The sequence below is a fragment of the Thamnophis elegans genome, chromosome 13, assembly GCF_009769535.1.
Source record: "Thamnophis elegans isolate rThaEle1 chromosome 13, rThaEle1.pri, whole genome shotgun sequence".
Lineage (NCBI taxonomy): Eukaryota > Metazoa > Chordata > Lepidosauria > Squamata > Colubridae > Thamnophis > Thamnophis elegans.
Window position 1 is genome coordinate 8,817,769 of NC_045553.1, and position 18,563 is coordinate 8,836,331.

Consider the following 18,563-nt stretch of genomic DNA (forward strand, 5'->3'; position numbering starts at 1 on the left):
TTCCTTAATTGTGTGTTTAGCCTTGGTGACCAGCACTTGTCTATTACCAAAATCTCCACAACTTTTGTGTCTTCATTTGCAGAAAGTTGGAACTGACTTTGTTTCATTCACGCTCACTCCAATTCAAAATAAACAAACAAAAAAATGCCAAATTTTACCTGTCCAGCTGAAGTGTGTGTAAAATCCTGCCTTGCATGACATCGAAAAAGAACATTTGTCGTTTTATTTATTAATTTATTTTAGTAGTTGTTCCATATGCAGCTTTGTACCTTTTTAAAAAAACTTCGATATTGGGGGAAGGTGGTAGTCGATGTCTCTTTTTTTAAATTGCAAACATCTCAAGTCGAATTGCAAACATGTCCACAGGTGATTACGGTTCCACCACAAAACCGCGCTCGACTAAACCACGTCCGACTAAACCGCATAGCTGACGTCATCAACAGGGCGACAACAGCGCGGAGACAGAAGCACGCTGTAAACCCTAAACCTAAAATTAACCCCTAAACCTAAACCTAACCCCCTAAACCTAATCCTAAACCTAACCCTAAACCTAACCCTATACCTAATCCTAACCCTAAACCTAATCCTAACCCTTAACCTAACCCTAACCCTTACCTTAAGTTGAATCGGCTTGCTTTCAAAGCGCTATTTAAAGCGCCCTTCTTTCTCCGCGCTGGCTGTTGTCGCCCTGTTGATGACATCAGCGACGTGGTTTAATCAGGTGCGGCTTAGTCGAGCGCGGTTTTGACGGGTCATGGGTGATTACGGACCAGAGAATGCAAAAAACAAAAACATATTGAATAATTGAAGGGACTGTCATTCAGAATTCCCCTACTTATCTTGGTTAATTTGATTAAACAGATTAACAGAGTTGGAAGGGACCTTGTAGGTCATCTAGTCCAACCCCCCGCCCAAGCAGGAGACCCTACACCATTTCTGACAGATGGCAGTCCAGAGTCTTCTTGAAAGCTTCCAATGGTGAAGCTCCCACAATTTGAACCACAACAATCTACTAACTTTTCCCATGGGTCAGATTCTTGCATTCAACCTATAAGTGTCAGCTGCATTTGTGCACATAACACAACACCTGTCCCTCAATCTTTAGCTATAACTACTACTGAACTATAAACTCATCTTCACTTGAGTGTCCTTATTATCTTCCCCTTTTCTGGTTACCAGAATGTAATTTCCTGGGCTGTATCTACAGCTAAAATAGCCATGCTTCTGTCGAACAACATCTTAAAATATTGCAGCCCTCCCTCTCCCACTTTTCTTTCTGTGAGATTCCCTTTCCCCTCCCTTTTTGTTTTCCCATGGGAAGATCTACCCACCCTCAAATGGGGGCTGCAAAATTCAAAATATGTAGGATTTCCAATGAGGTGCAAAATGGCACGAGGCTCCTACAAAACCAGGGAAGTTGTGAATAATTTTGAAGAAGAGATTGATAGCGGAGCGCCTGTTTCGATGTACCCGAGAAGGGATTTTTAGAACATAGAATTCTAGGGCTGGAAGGGACCTCAGGAGGTCTTCCAGTCCAACCCCTTCGTTCAAGGCAGGAGACCTCATATATCCAGGCCGAAGGTGATCCAGACTTTTTGAAAACCTATTTTCATTTCTGCAAGAAATACGAGGGGTTGGGGTTCACCCCTTTGCACAAACCAATTTTGTTTGTATGTAGGAATAAATTAGCTTTGTTAGATTAGATTTTGAAGCCATATAATGGCTTAAAAGGTTTGCGTCCATGCCAAATGTCCCAATTTTGACCTGGGGATGCCGTTGTTAAGTGTAATGACCAGCTGTAAGTCACTTTTTTCAGTTTGCTTTTAATTTTGTTTGCTAAATGAATGGTAAGTTGAGAACTCTGCAGTATTTTTGAAATGACTGATGAATGGATTAAGTATAAATAACATGATTGCACTTCTGTGTGCCAAGTTGAATCCTTTCTTTTTTTTTCTTTCCTTTTTTCCTTCCTTCCTTCCTCCCTTCCCTTCCCTTTCCTTTTCACCTCCCAATCAAATCAACTTTCTTGTCATCTATCCTGGCCAATGTTTGCTTGGTTTTTTATCAAAGTATTATGTTTTCCTGAAAATAAGACCGCCCCAATTGGGCTTTTGAGTGCATGCGCTAAACTAAGCCTTCCCCTGAAAATAAGCCCTTCCCTAAAATATTTAACCACACGCGTAGCCTGTCTCTGCCATTTCCTGGGGGAAAGTGAGGGGAGGAACGTCACATGTCCACGCGGAATGGCCTCGCGGAGGCCACTCCCACAAACCCTAGCTACTACGCCTCTTCTCTTAGTGGCGGCCGTAAAAAGAGCAGCTGGCCAAGAGACGCTAGGGCTGGCAAGATTGTGCCAGAGACAGAACTCCCGGCCCTCTCCGGATCAGCTGATCTGCGAACCGAGGTTAAGGGGCATCCTGCACCTCAAAAATAATAAGATCTCCCCGAAAATAAGGTCAAGCACTTATTTGGGGGCGGGGGTCAAAAAAAATAAGACCGTGTCTTATATTCGGGGAAACATGGTAATCTAAGTGGAGCTAGTTAAAATGTCCAGCAAATTCTCCCTGCGTTTCTATTAAATAAGAACAAACTTCCCAAAATAGGTTGATATAATACAAAAAATAACCAAAAAGGAGGAATACGTATTTCTTTCATCCATTTAAAACATGGCTAAATGCTGGCACATTTTGCCATCGCTCTTAAAGTCTCTTTCAAATATTTTAGTTTCAACCAGTACCATGCTAGGGAGAGGGGAATGACTGGAAGAAACTCAATTTTCAGTTTTCCAAACTGTTCCTAACCCAAACAGAGCTAATTAGCAGGCAATTACTTATCCATAGAAAAGAGGGTGATTTTTTTTAAAAAAATCTAGTTTAATTTGTCATTAGTCCCAGAGTAATACAAGAATAAATAATTCAGTGTCAACAGAGGAAACTTGTAGGAATTACAAGAGTCACAGAATTGATTCAAAGGTTTAAACAATCAGCCAAAGGAATGTTAATTTCTCAAAAGTATAAATATTATGTTAGTGACCTACTACAGATCATTCTCAACTTACGACCAGAATTTCCACTGCTTAGCAAAGGGGTTCTTAAGTGAATCAAACCTCATTTTACCTTTTTTTGCCACATTTGTTAAGTGAATTGCATGCACTTCTTAATCACATGGTCATTAAGCGAATCCGGATTCTCCATTGACTCTGCCTGTGGGAAGTCAACGGGCAAGGTCACAAATTAGGATCAAATGACCCCAGGACATTATAACTCTTGTATGCTGGTTGCTAAGCACCGATCACCTGACTGGTGCAATGGCCGTTAAGTACGAGGACTGGTTGCAAGTCCTTTTTTTCAGTGCGGTTGTAATTTCAATTAGTCCCTAAACGCAGCATCCATGGTATGGCGTCCTGTCAGTGTGTGAGAGAGTTGAGGGCTGTTTGGGAACAAACTGTTTGCTGTGTGAGCAGCAAGGAAGGAGGCAGCAAGGAGCCAGGGCGTGGCTTGTTCTGTACTAAAGCTGCATGCTGTGCTGATACCTGAAACTAAAACTGAAAGTGAAACTTCTCTGCTGAACTATCGTGTTGGCAAACCTGCTTTTGGTATTGTCTATTTACTTCATGTGTTATATATAAAGAGAAGTTATTGAATCCTGCTGAATCAGTGTGTGCTTCCTGAATGGGATTGCTGCTGCAAACTCTCCTTGCAGCAAATAGCAAACAGCCAGGTCACCTTCAGCATATTATTCAACCTGAGCAGCTGATTGGCAGGGTGGATGGAAGTGCCGGAATACCCCCAATCAGCTGTTCCAGGCTACAGGAATTGCTACAGACCATTGCCTCCTCGCATTTTTGGCTACATTCAGTGTATAAGGCGCACTCAAATTTTCACCCTCTTTTAAGGAGGGGGGGAAAGTGCATCTTATTCTCCGAAAAATACAGTATAGATATACCTACTGGCCTCCTGGACCATCGTGTGGAATTCCAGAGAAAGTTTCATCTTTTAAAACAGGAAATTCACAGGTGGGGAAAAACACCTTCGAAGGCGATCATCTGTGCAAGCAGTTGGCACAAAACAACGTGTGTAAAAATAATAATAATGGGGGAGTTTTATTTTTCAAGCCTGAGAGTCCTTACCTAAAAAAAAACTCTTTGCTTTTATTTACTTTTTTGAGATTAAACTACCTTCCTAAAGGTAGCTAAAATTAATAATTGGAACTCTTCCCCCCCACCATCTTCCTTCTAACAAGCTTTTCTAACATTTTTGATTTCAGTCTCACAGATCGAGATATTCTTGATTCAACCTGTTCTACTTGCTATTCAAACAGTCGGGATGTGTTTGCTTGTTTTTACTAGTACTTAAAAAGAAAAAAAATCACTGCGTTACTAAGCCAGCACATCCTAAAATAATACTGGATCCTTCCGAATGCCTTCCCATCCCATAATATAATGCGGAGAGAGAGAGACCTGAGTTGCTATTGTGTCTGGGTTCTTGCAGCGCGCCGAACCTTGGCTTGTTTTAATTGTGATTTGTGGGAACAGGCCACAAAAGTTTGCATCCGGCATAAAAACTTATGGTCATATTAGGTGAATACCCAGTGAGGCACTGATGATGTTATCTAGTTTGGTCACGAAACGTCTGCAAGGAAACCACCAAGCTCAGAGAGCAACGAGGGCCCCTCATTTCAACCCTGAGTTGCCAATATTTTCACCCCTCTTGGTATACCATAACACAGTGATGAAAAATCTTTCCCAACTGGAACACTTGAGCATGTGTTGTGGCCCAGCAGGAGCCACTGGAGCTGCCACCAGACTCCGACAGCGAGGGGCCCTATGAGTCGGCTCTGGAGGACCCTGGACAGGGTTCCGACTCTGAGCAGGGCGCAGAGAGGCTGGTTGGCCACCAGGAGGCGCTTGAGTCTTGGACCAGTGGGGAGGAGACAAGGGAGAGTGATCCGGACGCCAGCAGTGAGTTGTTCCTGGATGCCCAGCACCGAAGAGCTAACAGGCGTCAGGAACAGTTGCGCAAGTACAGGAGGTAATTGCACTCAGCTGGTGGTCATTAGGCTCCTCTCCAGACTACAATAAGGACTGCTTGTGCACACGCCCCTCTTGCAGATGTCAACGCAGGAACTAATGTTGGAGAACAGAATTGTGAGCTTGGCAGGCTGGATTGCTGCCAAGACTTATCTGTGCTGGTTTGCTGCCAAGGACCTGTCTGTTAATAAATTCTGGAAAGTATCTTCGACTCGGAGTGTGTTGGTGTGGGAAGAGGGGAGTCAGAACAGCATGTGTGCGCACCAGAGTGCTGGAAATCTGGAGATCAGCTGGCTGGCGAGGCCATGCCTGTTTTTGGCCGTTTTTTGCTATTTGGGGTGGGGGGGTTCCAGGACATTTTTTTGGCTGTTTTCTGGCCAAAAGAACAGCTCCAAAACAGCCTGTTTTTGGTTTTTTGGGGCTGTTCGCTTTTGGCCGTTTTCTAAGACCAGCTGGCTGGCATGAAAAAATGGTCCGAAAAACGCCCTGAAAATGGCCCGAAAAACTGCCCTGTTTTGGGGCCATTTTCTGGAGCTTTCGCACCCGCAAAGAAAGCTGGCTTGAAACCAGAAGAGCTGCTGGCGACGTGCCACAGATTCGCCATCCCAGCCCTAACACTTCAGGTCTATGCTGGTGTTTTCTATCAAGCCAATGCCGAGCAATGGCTCCCAATTCAACTGCCACGATCCTGCGGCCATCAGCTTTGGAAACCCAACTCGGCTCTTTGCGCGAAGACCATCGCAGTCCGAAGTTCCTTCTCCCATTTTTTTTTTGTTTCTCCCATTACAGAACTAAAAAAAAAACAACATTTAAAAATGGGAGGAGGAGCCATATCCACCTGCAGAGAGTGCCAAAAACAAAATAAAAATTCCCCAGATGTCTTCAGCTCCCACCTGGAAACCACCCCTGATCCAGCCATCTTCACCTGTAAACCAAATGTTAAAACCCGGGGAACGTCCTTGGCGGAGAGTCAGGCGGCGAGATCTTTGAAAGCGCACAGCCGAATATTCCTGATCTTGTAATGTTTCTGGAGCTCCGGATCCTTCAAAGTCTCCAGCTCGTGCAGGCGTTCCCACGACTGGGAAAAGTCATCGGGGCCTTCTCCGCAACCTCCAGTAGGTGGGATGCTGGGGTAGCCTGGGTGGGTCATGAGTTCGAGAGTCACCGTCCGTAGTCCTTGACCGGGGCGTAAGAATGAAGACGACAGAGGAGAAGATGTTGAGTCCTCTTTGGCCAAATGAGCTGTGGTGGCGTTATCGATAGCATCTAAGATGCTTTGAGTGGACATATTTTTCCCCATGGTGCTAAGGCCGATATATATATCTGGCCACCTGGAAGACAAAAAGTTTCTTCAATTTCAGAAAGACAGCTAGTCCTCGACTTATTTAGTTGACCGTTCCAGATTACAACGACATTGAAACGTATGAAGAACGGTTGCAGGAACTGGGTATGTCTAGTTTAATAGAAAGAAGGACTAGGGGAGACATGATAGCAGTCTTCCAATATCTCAGGGGTTGCCCCAAAGAAGAGGGAGTCAAGCTATTCTCCAAGACACCTGAGGGCAGAACAAGAAGCAATGGGTGGAAACTAATCAAGGAGAGAAGCAACTTAGAACTAAGGAGGAATTTCCTGACAGTGAGAACAATTAATCAGTGGAACGACTTGCCTCCAGAAGTTGTGAATGCTCCAACACTGGAAGATTTTAAGAAGATGTTGGATAGCCATTTGTCTGAAACGGTATAGGGTTTCCTGCCTAGGCAGGGGGTTGGACTAGAAGACCTCCAAGGTCCCTTCCAACTCTGCTATTGTATTGTATTGTACTGAAAAAAATGACAATTTTTCGCTCTTATGACCAATCACAGCATCTCCATGGTCACAATTCAGATGCTTGGCAATTGACTCGTATTTATGACGGTTGCAGTGCCCCGGAATCATGTGATCTCCCTTTTGCAAACTTCTGACAACATGGGGAAGCCACATTCACTTCGCGCCTGTGTTCCTAATGGCAGTAGCACTTAAGACTCATACCGCTTCGCAGTGCTTTCCCAGCCCTCTCTAAGCGGTTTACAGAGTCAGCCTCTTGCCACCAATAATCTGGGTCCTCGTTTTACCCCACTTGGAAAGACGGAAGGATGAATCAACTTTGAGCCTGATGAGATTCGAACTGCCAAATTGCAGGCAGCCAGCAGTCAGCAGAAGTAGCCTGCGGTACTTACCAAGAGCCGAGGTGGCGCAGTAGTTAAATGCAGCACTGCAGGCTACTTCAGCTGACTGCAGTTCTGCAGTTTGGCTGTTCAAATCTCACAGGCTCAGGGTTGACTCAGCCTTCCATCCTTCCGAGGTGGGTAAAATGAGGACCCGGATTGTTGTTGGGGGCAATATGCTGACTCTGTAAATCGCTTAGAGAGGGCTGAAAGCCCTATGAAGCGGTATATAAGTCTAACTGCTATTGCTATTGCTATCCTTTGCTTACACTGTCTTAATAATATGTCCCTTCTCTTAGAATCATCCATTTAGGTACCATTTAAAGTTACAAGGGCTTGGATCATGTAACCATGGTGATACTATGACGGTCGTAAGAGCAAGAATTGATCATAAGTCCCTTCCTTCAGTGCTTGAAACTTCAATGGAAGTCTTCTATGGAGAGGGAAACAGTCCAGACAATCACTTATCTGAAATAGTATAGGTTCTCCTGCTTGAGCAGGGGGCTGGACTAGAAGACCTCCCAGGTCCCCCCCCCAGCTCATTCATTCTAGTCTTATAGATGCCCCCACCTTATGCCATGCTTTTGAAAGACCTTTATGGTGTCCAGCGAATCCTTCTCCACTCCCAAGTAGAAATCCATCAATGTTGACTCAATCCAACCACAGCGTGGGAGATCCGGTTCAATGGGAACTCGCGTGTACGTGATCCCATAGTCTTCCAACACCTCTGCAAATACGTGCCTGATCTCTGGAAGAGTAACCGAAGAGGAAGAGCATGGTAAGGAGATCCAATTCCAGGGAAATGCCAGTGTCGAAATGTTTTGAGGAGCAGAAAGGAGACGGTGGATCGATCAACACAGATCAGTGATGGGTACGGCCACCGGTACGACCATACTGGTGGTAGCTGAGAGCAGCAGTCACCATACCGGAACGATGGCTCATTTGGCCCACCTCCCCGCCTGCGTTCCTTACCATTTGTTTGACGCAAACGGGCCAATTTGTGCATGCGCGCAGTGTGTGCCGCGTGACCTCCGCCGAGCAGCTGCGCCTCTCCGATTACAGCACCTGGTCCCCTGCACAGCATACCGGTTGCGACGGGATCCGAACCCACCACTGACGCAGATCCTACTTACCTGGGAGAACATGGACGTGTTGGTGTCCATCCATGTGATGAGGTAACTGGCCCGTCAGTTCACGGAACAACTCCACCTGTGCTATCAATTCCTGCTTCACCTAAGTGCAGAAAAGCAGAAGGTGTAAATTGGCTACAGGGATATTCTCGTTCGTGACCCGTTAAAACCGCGGTCGACAAAAGCGCGCTTGGCGAAAGCGCGTACGTGACGTCATCACAGCGCGATGAAAAAAATTAAAAATTGAAATAAAAATAAAATTAAAGCAAGCCGATTCACATAAAGGTAAGGGTTAGGTTTAGGGTTAGGGTTAGGGTTAGGGTTACGTTAAGTACGTTTAGCGTTAGGTTAAGGGTTAGCGTTAGGTTTAGCATTAGGTTAAGGGTTAGGTTAAGGGTTAGGTTTAGGGTTAGGATTAGGTTTGGGGGGGTTAGGATAAGGTTTTCGCTTTAATTTTACATTTACCGATCACAGCGCGATGTTTTCGTCGCGCTGTGATGACGTCACATACGCGCTTTCATCGAGCGCGCTTTTGTCTACCGCGGTTTTGTGGTGGAACCATTCTCGTTTATAAAAGTGGAATCGTTAGGTGAAGCCTACAAAACAAATCGGGAGCAACTTAAGCCTTCCAAGGGACACCTTGGCCACTCCGAAATGAAGGGTTCTTGATGATCTCTGAGCTTGGTTGGTTTCTTGCAGACGTTTCATTACCTAACTAGGTAGTATCATCAGTGCTGTTACCTTCTTTGAGCAATGGAACGTCTGCAAGAAAATAAGCAAGCTCGGAGAGCACCAAAAATCCTACAGCTGTCCTTTCTTCCTCCTCCTCCTCCTCTCACCCAACTCTCTTCTAACACTGATGATACAACCTAGTTTGGGGATGAAACATCTGCAAGAAAATAACCAAGCTCAGAGGGCACTAAAGGTCCTACAGTCCTCCTCCTCTCCACAAACCCCACTCCCTTCTAGCACTGATGATGTTACCTAGTAGGGTAATGAAATGTCTGCAAGAAAACCACCAGCTGAGAGAACATCAAGGACCCCTCATTTCAACCCTGTGCTAAAAAGCTCTGAAATTCTCTCCAAACAACACTAATCTCAAAGAGTTGTGTGATTTCCTGCTCTTCTTTTAGCACAAAATGAACAAATGGTTGTGTGGGATCCAAGACAGGCTTGGTACAATTCAGGAAAAAAGAAACCCACGATACATTAGAAAGGTCTCTCTTGGTTCTGAACCCAGACGGTGCCCTATTAAATGGAAAAGGAGGGGAAGAAGGGGAAAACAGAAAAGAAAATATTAAATATATAAGTATATATTCAAGAGCGAGATATAAAGGGGGAAAATATATAGTTAGGATAGATTAGCAAAAGTAAGGGAATAAGAAATGATACCAAATTATATTTGGGTTTGCGGAAATACCATCCCCAAGAAAACATAAACTGATATTTGAAAGAGACACCTATAACAACAGAAAAAGAAAGGGAGAGAGGAGGAGAGAATGAAAGGAAGATGGGGAAAATAAGAGAGAGGCAAGGAGAGGAGGATGGAAGGGAGAGAAAGAGAAGGAGAGAAGGTAGGAAGAGGAAGAAGAGAGGAGAGGTAAGGAAAGAAGGGGAAGGAGAGGAGGAAGGAAGAAAGTAGAGAAGGGAGGGGGAAAAGAAAGGGAAAATAAGGTGGTGTTACAATAGGCGGAAGGGATGGTAAACAAAGCAACCCAAACTGTATATTATAAGCTATTAAATGAAATAACAAATGTATAAGACTGACAAATGTAAAGAAGAAGAACAATCATGTGAATGTATACTTAAAATGGTATGTAAGAGAATAAAAAATAAAAAATTGGCAAAAAAAGAAAAAAGAAACGTCTCCCTTGATGGATTCGACCTACACCTAGAAGGAAGACCCAAGTCAACCTATGAATTGTCTGGCTCAAAGTTGGCATCCTTCACCACGAATCTCAACCACCTTTCACCGAGAAGGAAGACCTAGATCAACCCATTTGAGTTGCCTGGCTCAACGTGGGCATCCTTCACCATGTATCTCAACCACCTTTCACCGAGAAGGAAGACCTAGGTCAACCCATTTGAGTTGCCTGGCTCAACGTGGGCATCCTTCACCACGTATCTCAACCACCTTTCACCTAGAAGGAAGACCCAAGTCAACCTATTTGAGTTGCCTGGCTCAACGTGGGCATCCTTCACCACGTATCTCAACCACCTTTCACCTAGAAGGAAGACCCAAGTCAACCCATTTAAGTTGCCTGGCTCAACGTGGGCATCCTTCACCATGTACCTCAACCACCTTTCACCTAGGAAAGGAAGACCCAAGTCAACCCATTTGAGCTGCCTGGCTCAACGTGGGCATCCTTCACCACGTATCTCAACCACTTTCACCGAGAAGGAAGACCCAAGTCAACCCATTTGAGTTGCCTGGCTCAACGTGGGCATCCTTCACCATGTACCTCAACCACCTTTCACCTACAAGGAAGACCCAAGTCAACCCATTTGAGTTGCCTGGCTCAACGTGGGCATCCTTCACCATGAATCTCAACCACCTTTCCAAAGAGTAGATGGGGGGGGTGTATTTGCTCCTCCTCACCTCAGCCATGTTAAGAAGCCTTTCGTTTAAAGACATCCGAATTCCCATCTTTCCATGGAAGAACCCTTCTGGGTTGAGGAGTGTAGACTTTTTCTTCAGTGCTGGGCAAACCGGGGTCCCCTCAGAAAGGTTGGCATGGAGCCCTATTGGAATGCAGTGTCTACAGAGAGAGAGAGGGAGGGGAAAACATTTGAAAAACCCTCAAAAAGGAAGTATTAATATACACCGTATTTTTCGGACGATAAGATGCTCCCAAGTATAAGACGCACCTACGTAGTTTTGGGGAGGAAAACAAGGGGAAAAAATCTGCTTCTGCCTCCCAGCAATTTGCCTCCTTGCCGCAAACAGCAAACAGTACAGACGATATACACTGTTTGTGGTGTTACATTTCAGACTATCCTTGTACAGATGCTATTAAAATTGGTGTGACTTTCTGGAAGTATATGTTATTCTCTGCTATTTCAAAGAAGATACAATAGCAATGGGCCTCTTCAGATCAAGCATTTGTTTTAAAAAGCATCTTCATTTTGTTAAGCTGCCTAGAACAATAATAAAAATCTTTTAAAAAAATAAATCTAATAATTTGAACATTCTATAGGCATTTATAGTAATCAAGGAGAAGCAAACAGCCTGATTAGCACAAGAAAAATAAATCTGCCTCCCAGCAATTTGCCTCCTTGCAGCAAACAGCAAGTTTCACTTTCAATCCGATCATCAGCTGTTTCAGACTGCCGGGATTACTATAGCCTATTGCAGCCTCCACAAGCCCCATTATCCCCGTCTTCTGCAAGGAGGTAAATTGCTGGGAGGCAGAGGCCAAAAGGTGGGGGCCGGTGGGTGGGCAGGGCTACATTCGGTGTATAAGACACACCCAAATTTTCACCCTCTTAGTGGGGAAAAAGGTGCGTCTTATACTCTGAAAAATACAGTAAGTATATGTTCAAGAATGAGATACTGTATAAATAGAGAGAAAAAAATAGGACATGATAATGAACAAAAGGGAATAGGAAAGGATAAGCATAAAATTATAACTGGGTCACATGATCAAAATTGGCGCACTTGGCAGCCAGCGCGTAAATCTGACTATTCCAGCGTCCCACTCACCTTCTGACAAACAAAGCCAATTGGTGGGGGGGGGGGGGGGAGACCAGATTCGCTTAACGACCATGTTACTAATTTCACAAGGGGAGGGATTCCCCCACCATAGAGTCTCCTCCTAGCACGGCATCCTTTTTCCTCTGCTGACTGGAAGTCCGGTTCCCCCACCATAGAGTCTCCTCCTAGCACGGAATCCTTTTTCCTCTGCTGACCGGAAGTCCAGATCCCCCACCATAGAGGCTCCTCCTAGTACGACATCCTTTCTCCTCTGCTGACCAGAAGTCCGTTTCCTCCACCATAGAGTCTCCTCCTAGCACGGAATCCTTTTTCCTCTGCTGACCGGAAGTCCGGTTCCCCCCACCATAGAGTCTCCTCCTAGCACAGCATCCTTTTTCCTCTACCTGTCCCAACCGAAAGCCCTATCAATTGTGGAGCCGACAGGGAGCCGCAGCAGAGGGATGAAAGAGCCATATGCAGCTCCAGAGCCACAGGTTGCTGGCCCGTGCTAGGGAAAAGCGATGTGTATGAAAGCCAACAAAAGGACCGACAGCTGTGCGATTTCACACTGTTGTGTATGTAGTAATGAGTCCCCCAAGGAAACATATATGAGAGTATATGTGGAATAAATTAGTAACAAGGGAAGAAGAGAAATCTCAGGCTGAATCAGGAAGAATCTCACAGATTTGTTAAAGAGTCAGCACAACAAAATAAATCATCTTAAATTGGCTGAGATAATGGGAACAGAAGTAGGCCAGGATAAGTTAGATAATCACTTAATTAAACACCGAAGGATTTACTTATTAACAGGGGGATGCTGTCATTGGACACTGATTCTACCTCTTCAAAAAGACACAATATTTTCATTTTGCAGCATTTCTTTTTTGTTATTATTCTTCATTTCTTTCTGATCTTTACCCTGGATTCTGCGTGAAAAAAATGGACAGCAATGTCCTTTGGCCTTGGGAATTCCCAGCTGCCTTCTCTTCTGCAATCTTGGCACCAATTATTTATTTCAACTCCCAGAATTCCTGAGAAATTCACACCTCTGGAGAGGAGTTGACCCTGGTGTAGCAATAGCTCTTAGACGTACCTGCCGCTTTCCAGCCCTCTCTAAGCAATTTTACAGAGTCAGCCTCTCTGCCCCCAACAATCTACATCCTCATTTTATTGACCTCAGAAGGATGGAAGGTCGAGTCAACCTTGAGACAGTCAGGATTGAACTTGTGTGTGGGAAGAGTTACGCTGCAATACTGTGTTCTAGCTATTGTGCATCATGGATAGATGGGTGGATGGAAGGAGGAAAGAAAGGAAGGAGGGAGGGAGGGAGGGAGGAAGGAAGGAAGGAAGGAAGGAAGGAAGGAAGGAAGGAAGGAAGAGGAACAGCAATAGCAATAGATTTAAAAGTAGAAAGAGTGTTTTTTTTTAAAAAGAATAAGAGTGTAAAAAGGAGAACAAAGTTAAAAGTTAAAAACTGATTTAAAACTAGAGTGGGTTTTTTTTTTTTTGAAGGATAAAAATAGAAGGTAAAAAGGACAGCAGTGTTCAAAGCTGCTGCTCCAGAAAAACCAGTCACTAAATGAATCATCGGTGTGAAAAAAACAAATCCTGTCACTTTTTTCAGTTCTGTCATCATTTTGAACAGACACTGAACGAAGCGGCGTAAGCTGAGGACCCATTTTTTAAGTTGAAAACCCCGATGGGTTGACGCCCGTGAAATGAAAAGAAAACTACAAGGAGAGACTCACTTCTTGGCCAGCTGGACGGCATCGGACACGGCACTCCCGTTAACCAGAAGCGAAACGTTGGAGATGGCCCCGGCCAGGAAGCACTCCACGATGCCATGATTCCTCCGCGGGCAATAGCCGAAATCATCCCCGGTTACGATCAGCTTCACCGTGGCTTGGGGCATCCTTAGGCGTCAACCCTACGAAGAGCCAAAGTTAGCCAGAAGACAAAGTCCTCGCGTTAGCCCCTTAGTCTCTTCCTCTCCCCAAGGCAGGAGCAGAGAAGGAAGGGAACGAAGCAGAGCACCCATCAGCCACAGCCGTGGCCAACCGCCGCCGTGTGCCAAGGAAGCATAAACCCTAAGACGTGTCTTTTTCTCGCTGCGCCACGCCAGCCGCTAATCTCGCCCTTGGGAGGGAGTGTGTGGAAAGCAAGTCCCGCCGAAGACGGCGTAACTAAGAGGATTAGCCAAACTCAGCTTTCTGGGTGAAGGAGGAAAAAGGCACAGTGGTTGGGTTTGAGCTGGCTGGTTTTTTAAAAAATACTTCGTGTTTCCCCAAAATTAAGACAGGGTTTTATTTTCTTTTGACCCCCGAAATAAGCGCTTGGCCTTATTTTCGGGGAGAGCTTATTATTTTTGAGGTGCAGGAGGGGGCGAGCGTGGCCACCTCCTGGCTGCTGCTGTGCTGCAATATTTTCAGGGAGGGCTTATTTTAGCGCATGCACTCAAAAGCCCGACTGGGTTTATTATCCGGGGAGGTTTTATTTTCGGGGGAAAGAGGGGTAGACATGGGGAATGATCCGGATCAATTTGTGGAGCAGTGAAAGGGCACCGGGGAAAGTGGGGCTAAAACGGAGCCACGCTCAATACATTTCAATTAAAATGGGAGGAAATAAACATATCAAGAACGGTTGTAGGAACTGGGTATGTCTAGTTTAATAGAAAGAAGGACTGGGGAGACATGATAGCAGTGTTCCAATATCTCAGGGGCTGCCGCAAAGAAGAGGGAGTCAAGCTGTTCTCCAAGGCACCTGAGGGCAGAACAAGAAGCAATGGGTGGAAACTAATCAAGGAGAGAAGCAACTTAGAACTAAGGAGAAATTTCCTGACAGTTAGAACAATTAATCAGTGGAACAGCTTGCCTCCAGAAGTTGTGAATGCCCCAGCACCTGAAGATTTTAAGAAGATGTTGGATAGCCATTTGTCTGAAACGGTATAGGGTTTCCTGCCTAGGCAGGGGGTTAGACTAGAAGACCTCCAAGGTCCCTTCCAACTCTGCTATTGTATTGAATTGGGAGTAGAGCTGAGGAATTGTAGCGCCTGGGCACCACGGGTTGGTTTTTTTTTTAAAAAAAATGTGTTTTTTAAAAAAATTGAAATTATGAGGCCATGGGGCCTCAGGACAGAGCTGGAAAAGGGGTCTTGGAGGTTCTTCTAGTCCAACCCCACATCCTCTGTTCAAGCAAGAGATCTTGATAGATATTTATGAATATCTCTTTCTTGTTCCAGTGGGACAGAAGTTGCCTTCGGAAGTTGTGGGAGCTTCACGACTGGAAGCTTTCAAGAAGAGAGACTGGACTGCCATCTGTCAGAAATGGTGTAAGGTCTCCTGCTTGGGCAGAGGGTTGGACTAGATGACCTACACGGTCCCTCCAACTCTGTTAATCTCTAAAAAAAAATGACATCTCTCTCTGTCTCTCTCTCTCTTTCGCTCTCTCTCTGTCTTTTGCTCTTTCACTCTCTCTCTTTAGCTCTCTGTCTCTCTATCTCTCTGTCTGTCTGTCTGTCTCTGTCTTTGCTCTCTCTCTTTCTCTCCCTTTCTCTCTCCCCCCCCTCTCTCTTTGAAGTCCAGTTTAAATTTACCGGAGAGGGGGGGCAGCGTACAGGATCCAATTCTGACCAAACAATTGCTTTTTAAGAGGTCCCTCTGTCAAGGGACGAGCCCCCAAGGGCCAAGTGTGCATTCTTGGAGCACAAATGTTCAGGGGTTCGATGCATTCCCCGAGGCAGAGGGGGTTGGACTAGATGACCTACAAGGTCCCATCCAACACTGTTGTTTTTAACCAGAAAGGATTCTGAAGTTAGCTGGGATTTTGAGCCGTGGAAAAAATCCTTTATCGACCTATTTCCCCTCCTCGGCCTTTCAAAACATTTTAATCCATCATCTCCCTCCTGTTTTACTTCACAATTAGAAGATCTGATTTAAACAACAACAAAAAGAACATTGGTTCTTCCCACTAACCACATTTCATTCCAAAGCGAACCGCTCTCCAGAGCTACAGGTGGCTTCATCGGAGGCCGTGAATTCAAGAGCTAATATTTGAATTTTTTTTTTAAAAAAAGGTGAATTTCCTGATTTTGGCCTCATGCTTCTCCTTTCCTACAATAGATGAAGTAAAGACATACTCACAGGTTTTATTTTCCCCTCAAGTTCGGTCTTTGGTAAAAGCCAGAATGCCGATTTGAGAAAAATGCAATTCAACCAGCCAAATTTTTTTTTCCAGGGAATTTTCCCTAGGAAAAACTGACTAGGTGCATTTGCCTTCCAGAGTCAAGATCGAACTGCCTGCAGATACTGGTTCTGCTTTCTTTGTTAAGTTATCTGGAAGCTATCAGGAAATAAGAAGCTGAAAATCCAGATATGATGCAACATTGGACACTTTGGCAAGAACTCCTGTTTCCTCCTGGGCTGGTTGCAAGCCAACACAAGATTATAGGTTTAATTTTCTTTTTTGCCCAGGAAAACCTGTGTTTTGTTAAACTGAATATAACTAAGATAATTATGCACAATTTTTCGAAAGCTTTTTTGAAACCAACGTATAGTTGGTGAAATATTGGCCTGCATAAATACAGTGGCAGCTTATAAAGGTTCCACTTTCACCTATATGCTAGTCGTTCCCGACTCTAGAGGGCAGTGCTCATCTCTGTTTCAAAGCCAAAGAGCCAGCACTGTCCGTGGTCATGTGGCCGGCATGACTCAACGCCGAAGGCGCATGGAACACTGTTACCTTCCCACCAAAGGTGGTTCCTATTTTTCTACTTGCACTTTTTACGTGCTTTCGAACTGCTAGGTTGGCAGAAGCTGGGACAAGTCACGGGAGCTCACTCCATTACGCAGCGCTAGGGATTCGAACCGCCAAACTGCCGACTTTTCTGATCGACAAGCTCAGCAGCCACCGAGCCAGCGAGTCCAATAGCTTATACTTAGAACTTCTCAGAATGTTTTATGAAGACATCTCCATTTAGAGACTGAAGGCGGAAAGGCATTAAAAGTTAGAATATTTTGTGACATGTGATGTGACAGGCGGAAAAATATCAACGCCATAAATCAATTCCCATACTAGCAAGTTTAGGACGCTGGATTTTCGTAAAGCAAAGCCAAAAAGAGGTCAACAGAGCATTTAAAAAAAACACTCATAAAATCCACTGCAATCCAGTGACGTTATAATATAAATATATCATTTTACGACTTTTTCAAGAAGGTGTGATGAAAAGAGTCCTTTTCAACACTTCCTCTTGGCTCCTTAAAATGGAAATGTTTACTGCCACACCTTAAAAGAATCCGTAAAAGTCCCTGGATATACAAAGTGTTCCAATAATATTCTGAATTGATTTCAACAGAAAATCAGAATAAAGCATCACACTATATATCCTGACAGTGAGAACAATTAATCAGTGGAACAGAATTTGCCTCCAGAAGTTGTGAATGCCCCAACACTGGAAGTTTTTAAGAAGATCTTGGATAGCCATCTGTCTGAAATGGTGTAGGGTTTCCTGCCTAGGCAGGGGGTTGGACTAGAGGACCTCCAAGGTCCCTTCCAACTCTGTTATTCTATTCTATTCTATTCTGACTAGCTAGCATCTTGGGAAACAAACCCACCTTTCCCACTGGATCCTCTGCTTCCTCTGCCAATCCTCCTCTCTAGCATCTTCCCTAGAATTAAAGAATGGCAAGGAAGGGACCTTCGAGGTCATCCAGCCCAGCCCAGATCAAGGCTCTTCCTCATCCCCATCCCAAAGCAACTGCCTCTTACCCCAGCCCAGCATATTCCTCTCTCTCCCGACTTTCCCCAAAATTTCCGGCAGAACTGCTCCCAAACCACTCTGATTTCGAAACCTGTTTGCCAGGATGCCACCCCTTCCGGGCCGGCCTCTGAGGCGAAGCCGGATCAAACGGCGTGGCATCCATTCCAGATGTGCCGACATCCGCTTTGGCACGGAAGGAAGGAGGGCATCCGAGCCGGCCGGCCGGCTCGCATGGCGGGCAAGCTTTTTAAAAGGGTCGATCGGAGATTGCAACCCCGCACGGGCGGTGCCATGCCACCCCTTGGCACCGGTGGGCACACGGCTTCCTTGGGGGGGGGGGAGCAAACAGGGGACATCTATCCGATCCCTGCTAGACACTGAACTCAGGATCGGATCGCAGCTTGCTGTCCCCCTCCTCGTTTCCTTCTTCTACTCCCATCCCACCCTCTTACCACTTTTCCCTAGAATTCAGGTTCGATGCTCAGGCCGGGTACAGATTCCAGAGGGAGGAGAGCCGCTCTGCTTCAAGATTTGCACCGGGGCGGCCGTGCAACGGCTTCTCCCGGCTGCAAAAAAAAAGGGGGGGAAGGGATCCTGGCACACTCACCCATGGCGAAGGGGCAGCAGCACCCGCCGACCCCGCGGCTGCAGCAGCTCCCATGCCCGAAGCGGCTTCCTGGCTCAACCCCGGGAAAAAAGCGAAAGCGAGCTGGCAAAGGCTCGTGGGAGCCCTCTGGTGGCCGCCGAAGGG

At 45.5% G+C, this 18,563-nt stretch overlaps 1 protein-coding gene across 2 annotated transcripts; it reads right to left on the reverse strand.

Moving 5' to 3' along the window:
* Positions 1 to 5,205: 5,205 nt before the first annotated feature.
* On the reverse strand, positions 5,206 to 18,504 carry LOC116516950 (carbohydrate deacetylase-like). Of its 2 annotated transcripts, none has more exons than XM_032229644.1 (6): positions 18,420 to 18,504; positions 13,806 to 13,984; positions 10,963 to 11,122; positions 8,367 to 8,466; positions 7,804 to 7,981; positions 5,206 to 6,360 (listed from the first exon to the last, which is right to left on the reverse strand). In XM_032229644.1, the coding sequence occupies exons 2-6, from the start codon at positions 13,967 to 13,969 to the stop codon at positions 6,000 to 6,002; spliced, it is 963 nt and encodes a 320-aa protein (XP_032085535.1). In that variant the 5' UTR covers positions 13,970 to 13,984; positions 18,420 to 18,504; the 3' UTR covers positions 5,206 to 5,999. The 2 variants fall into 2 exon arrangements, with proteins under 2 accessions (XP_032085535.1, XP_032085536.1); XM_032229645.1 differs by lacking the exon at positions 18,420 to 18,504 and adding an exon at positions 17,821 to 17,893.
* Between the last annotated feature and the right edge of the window lie 59 nt (positions 18,505 to 18,563).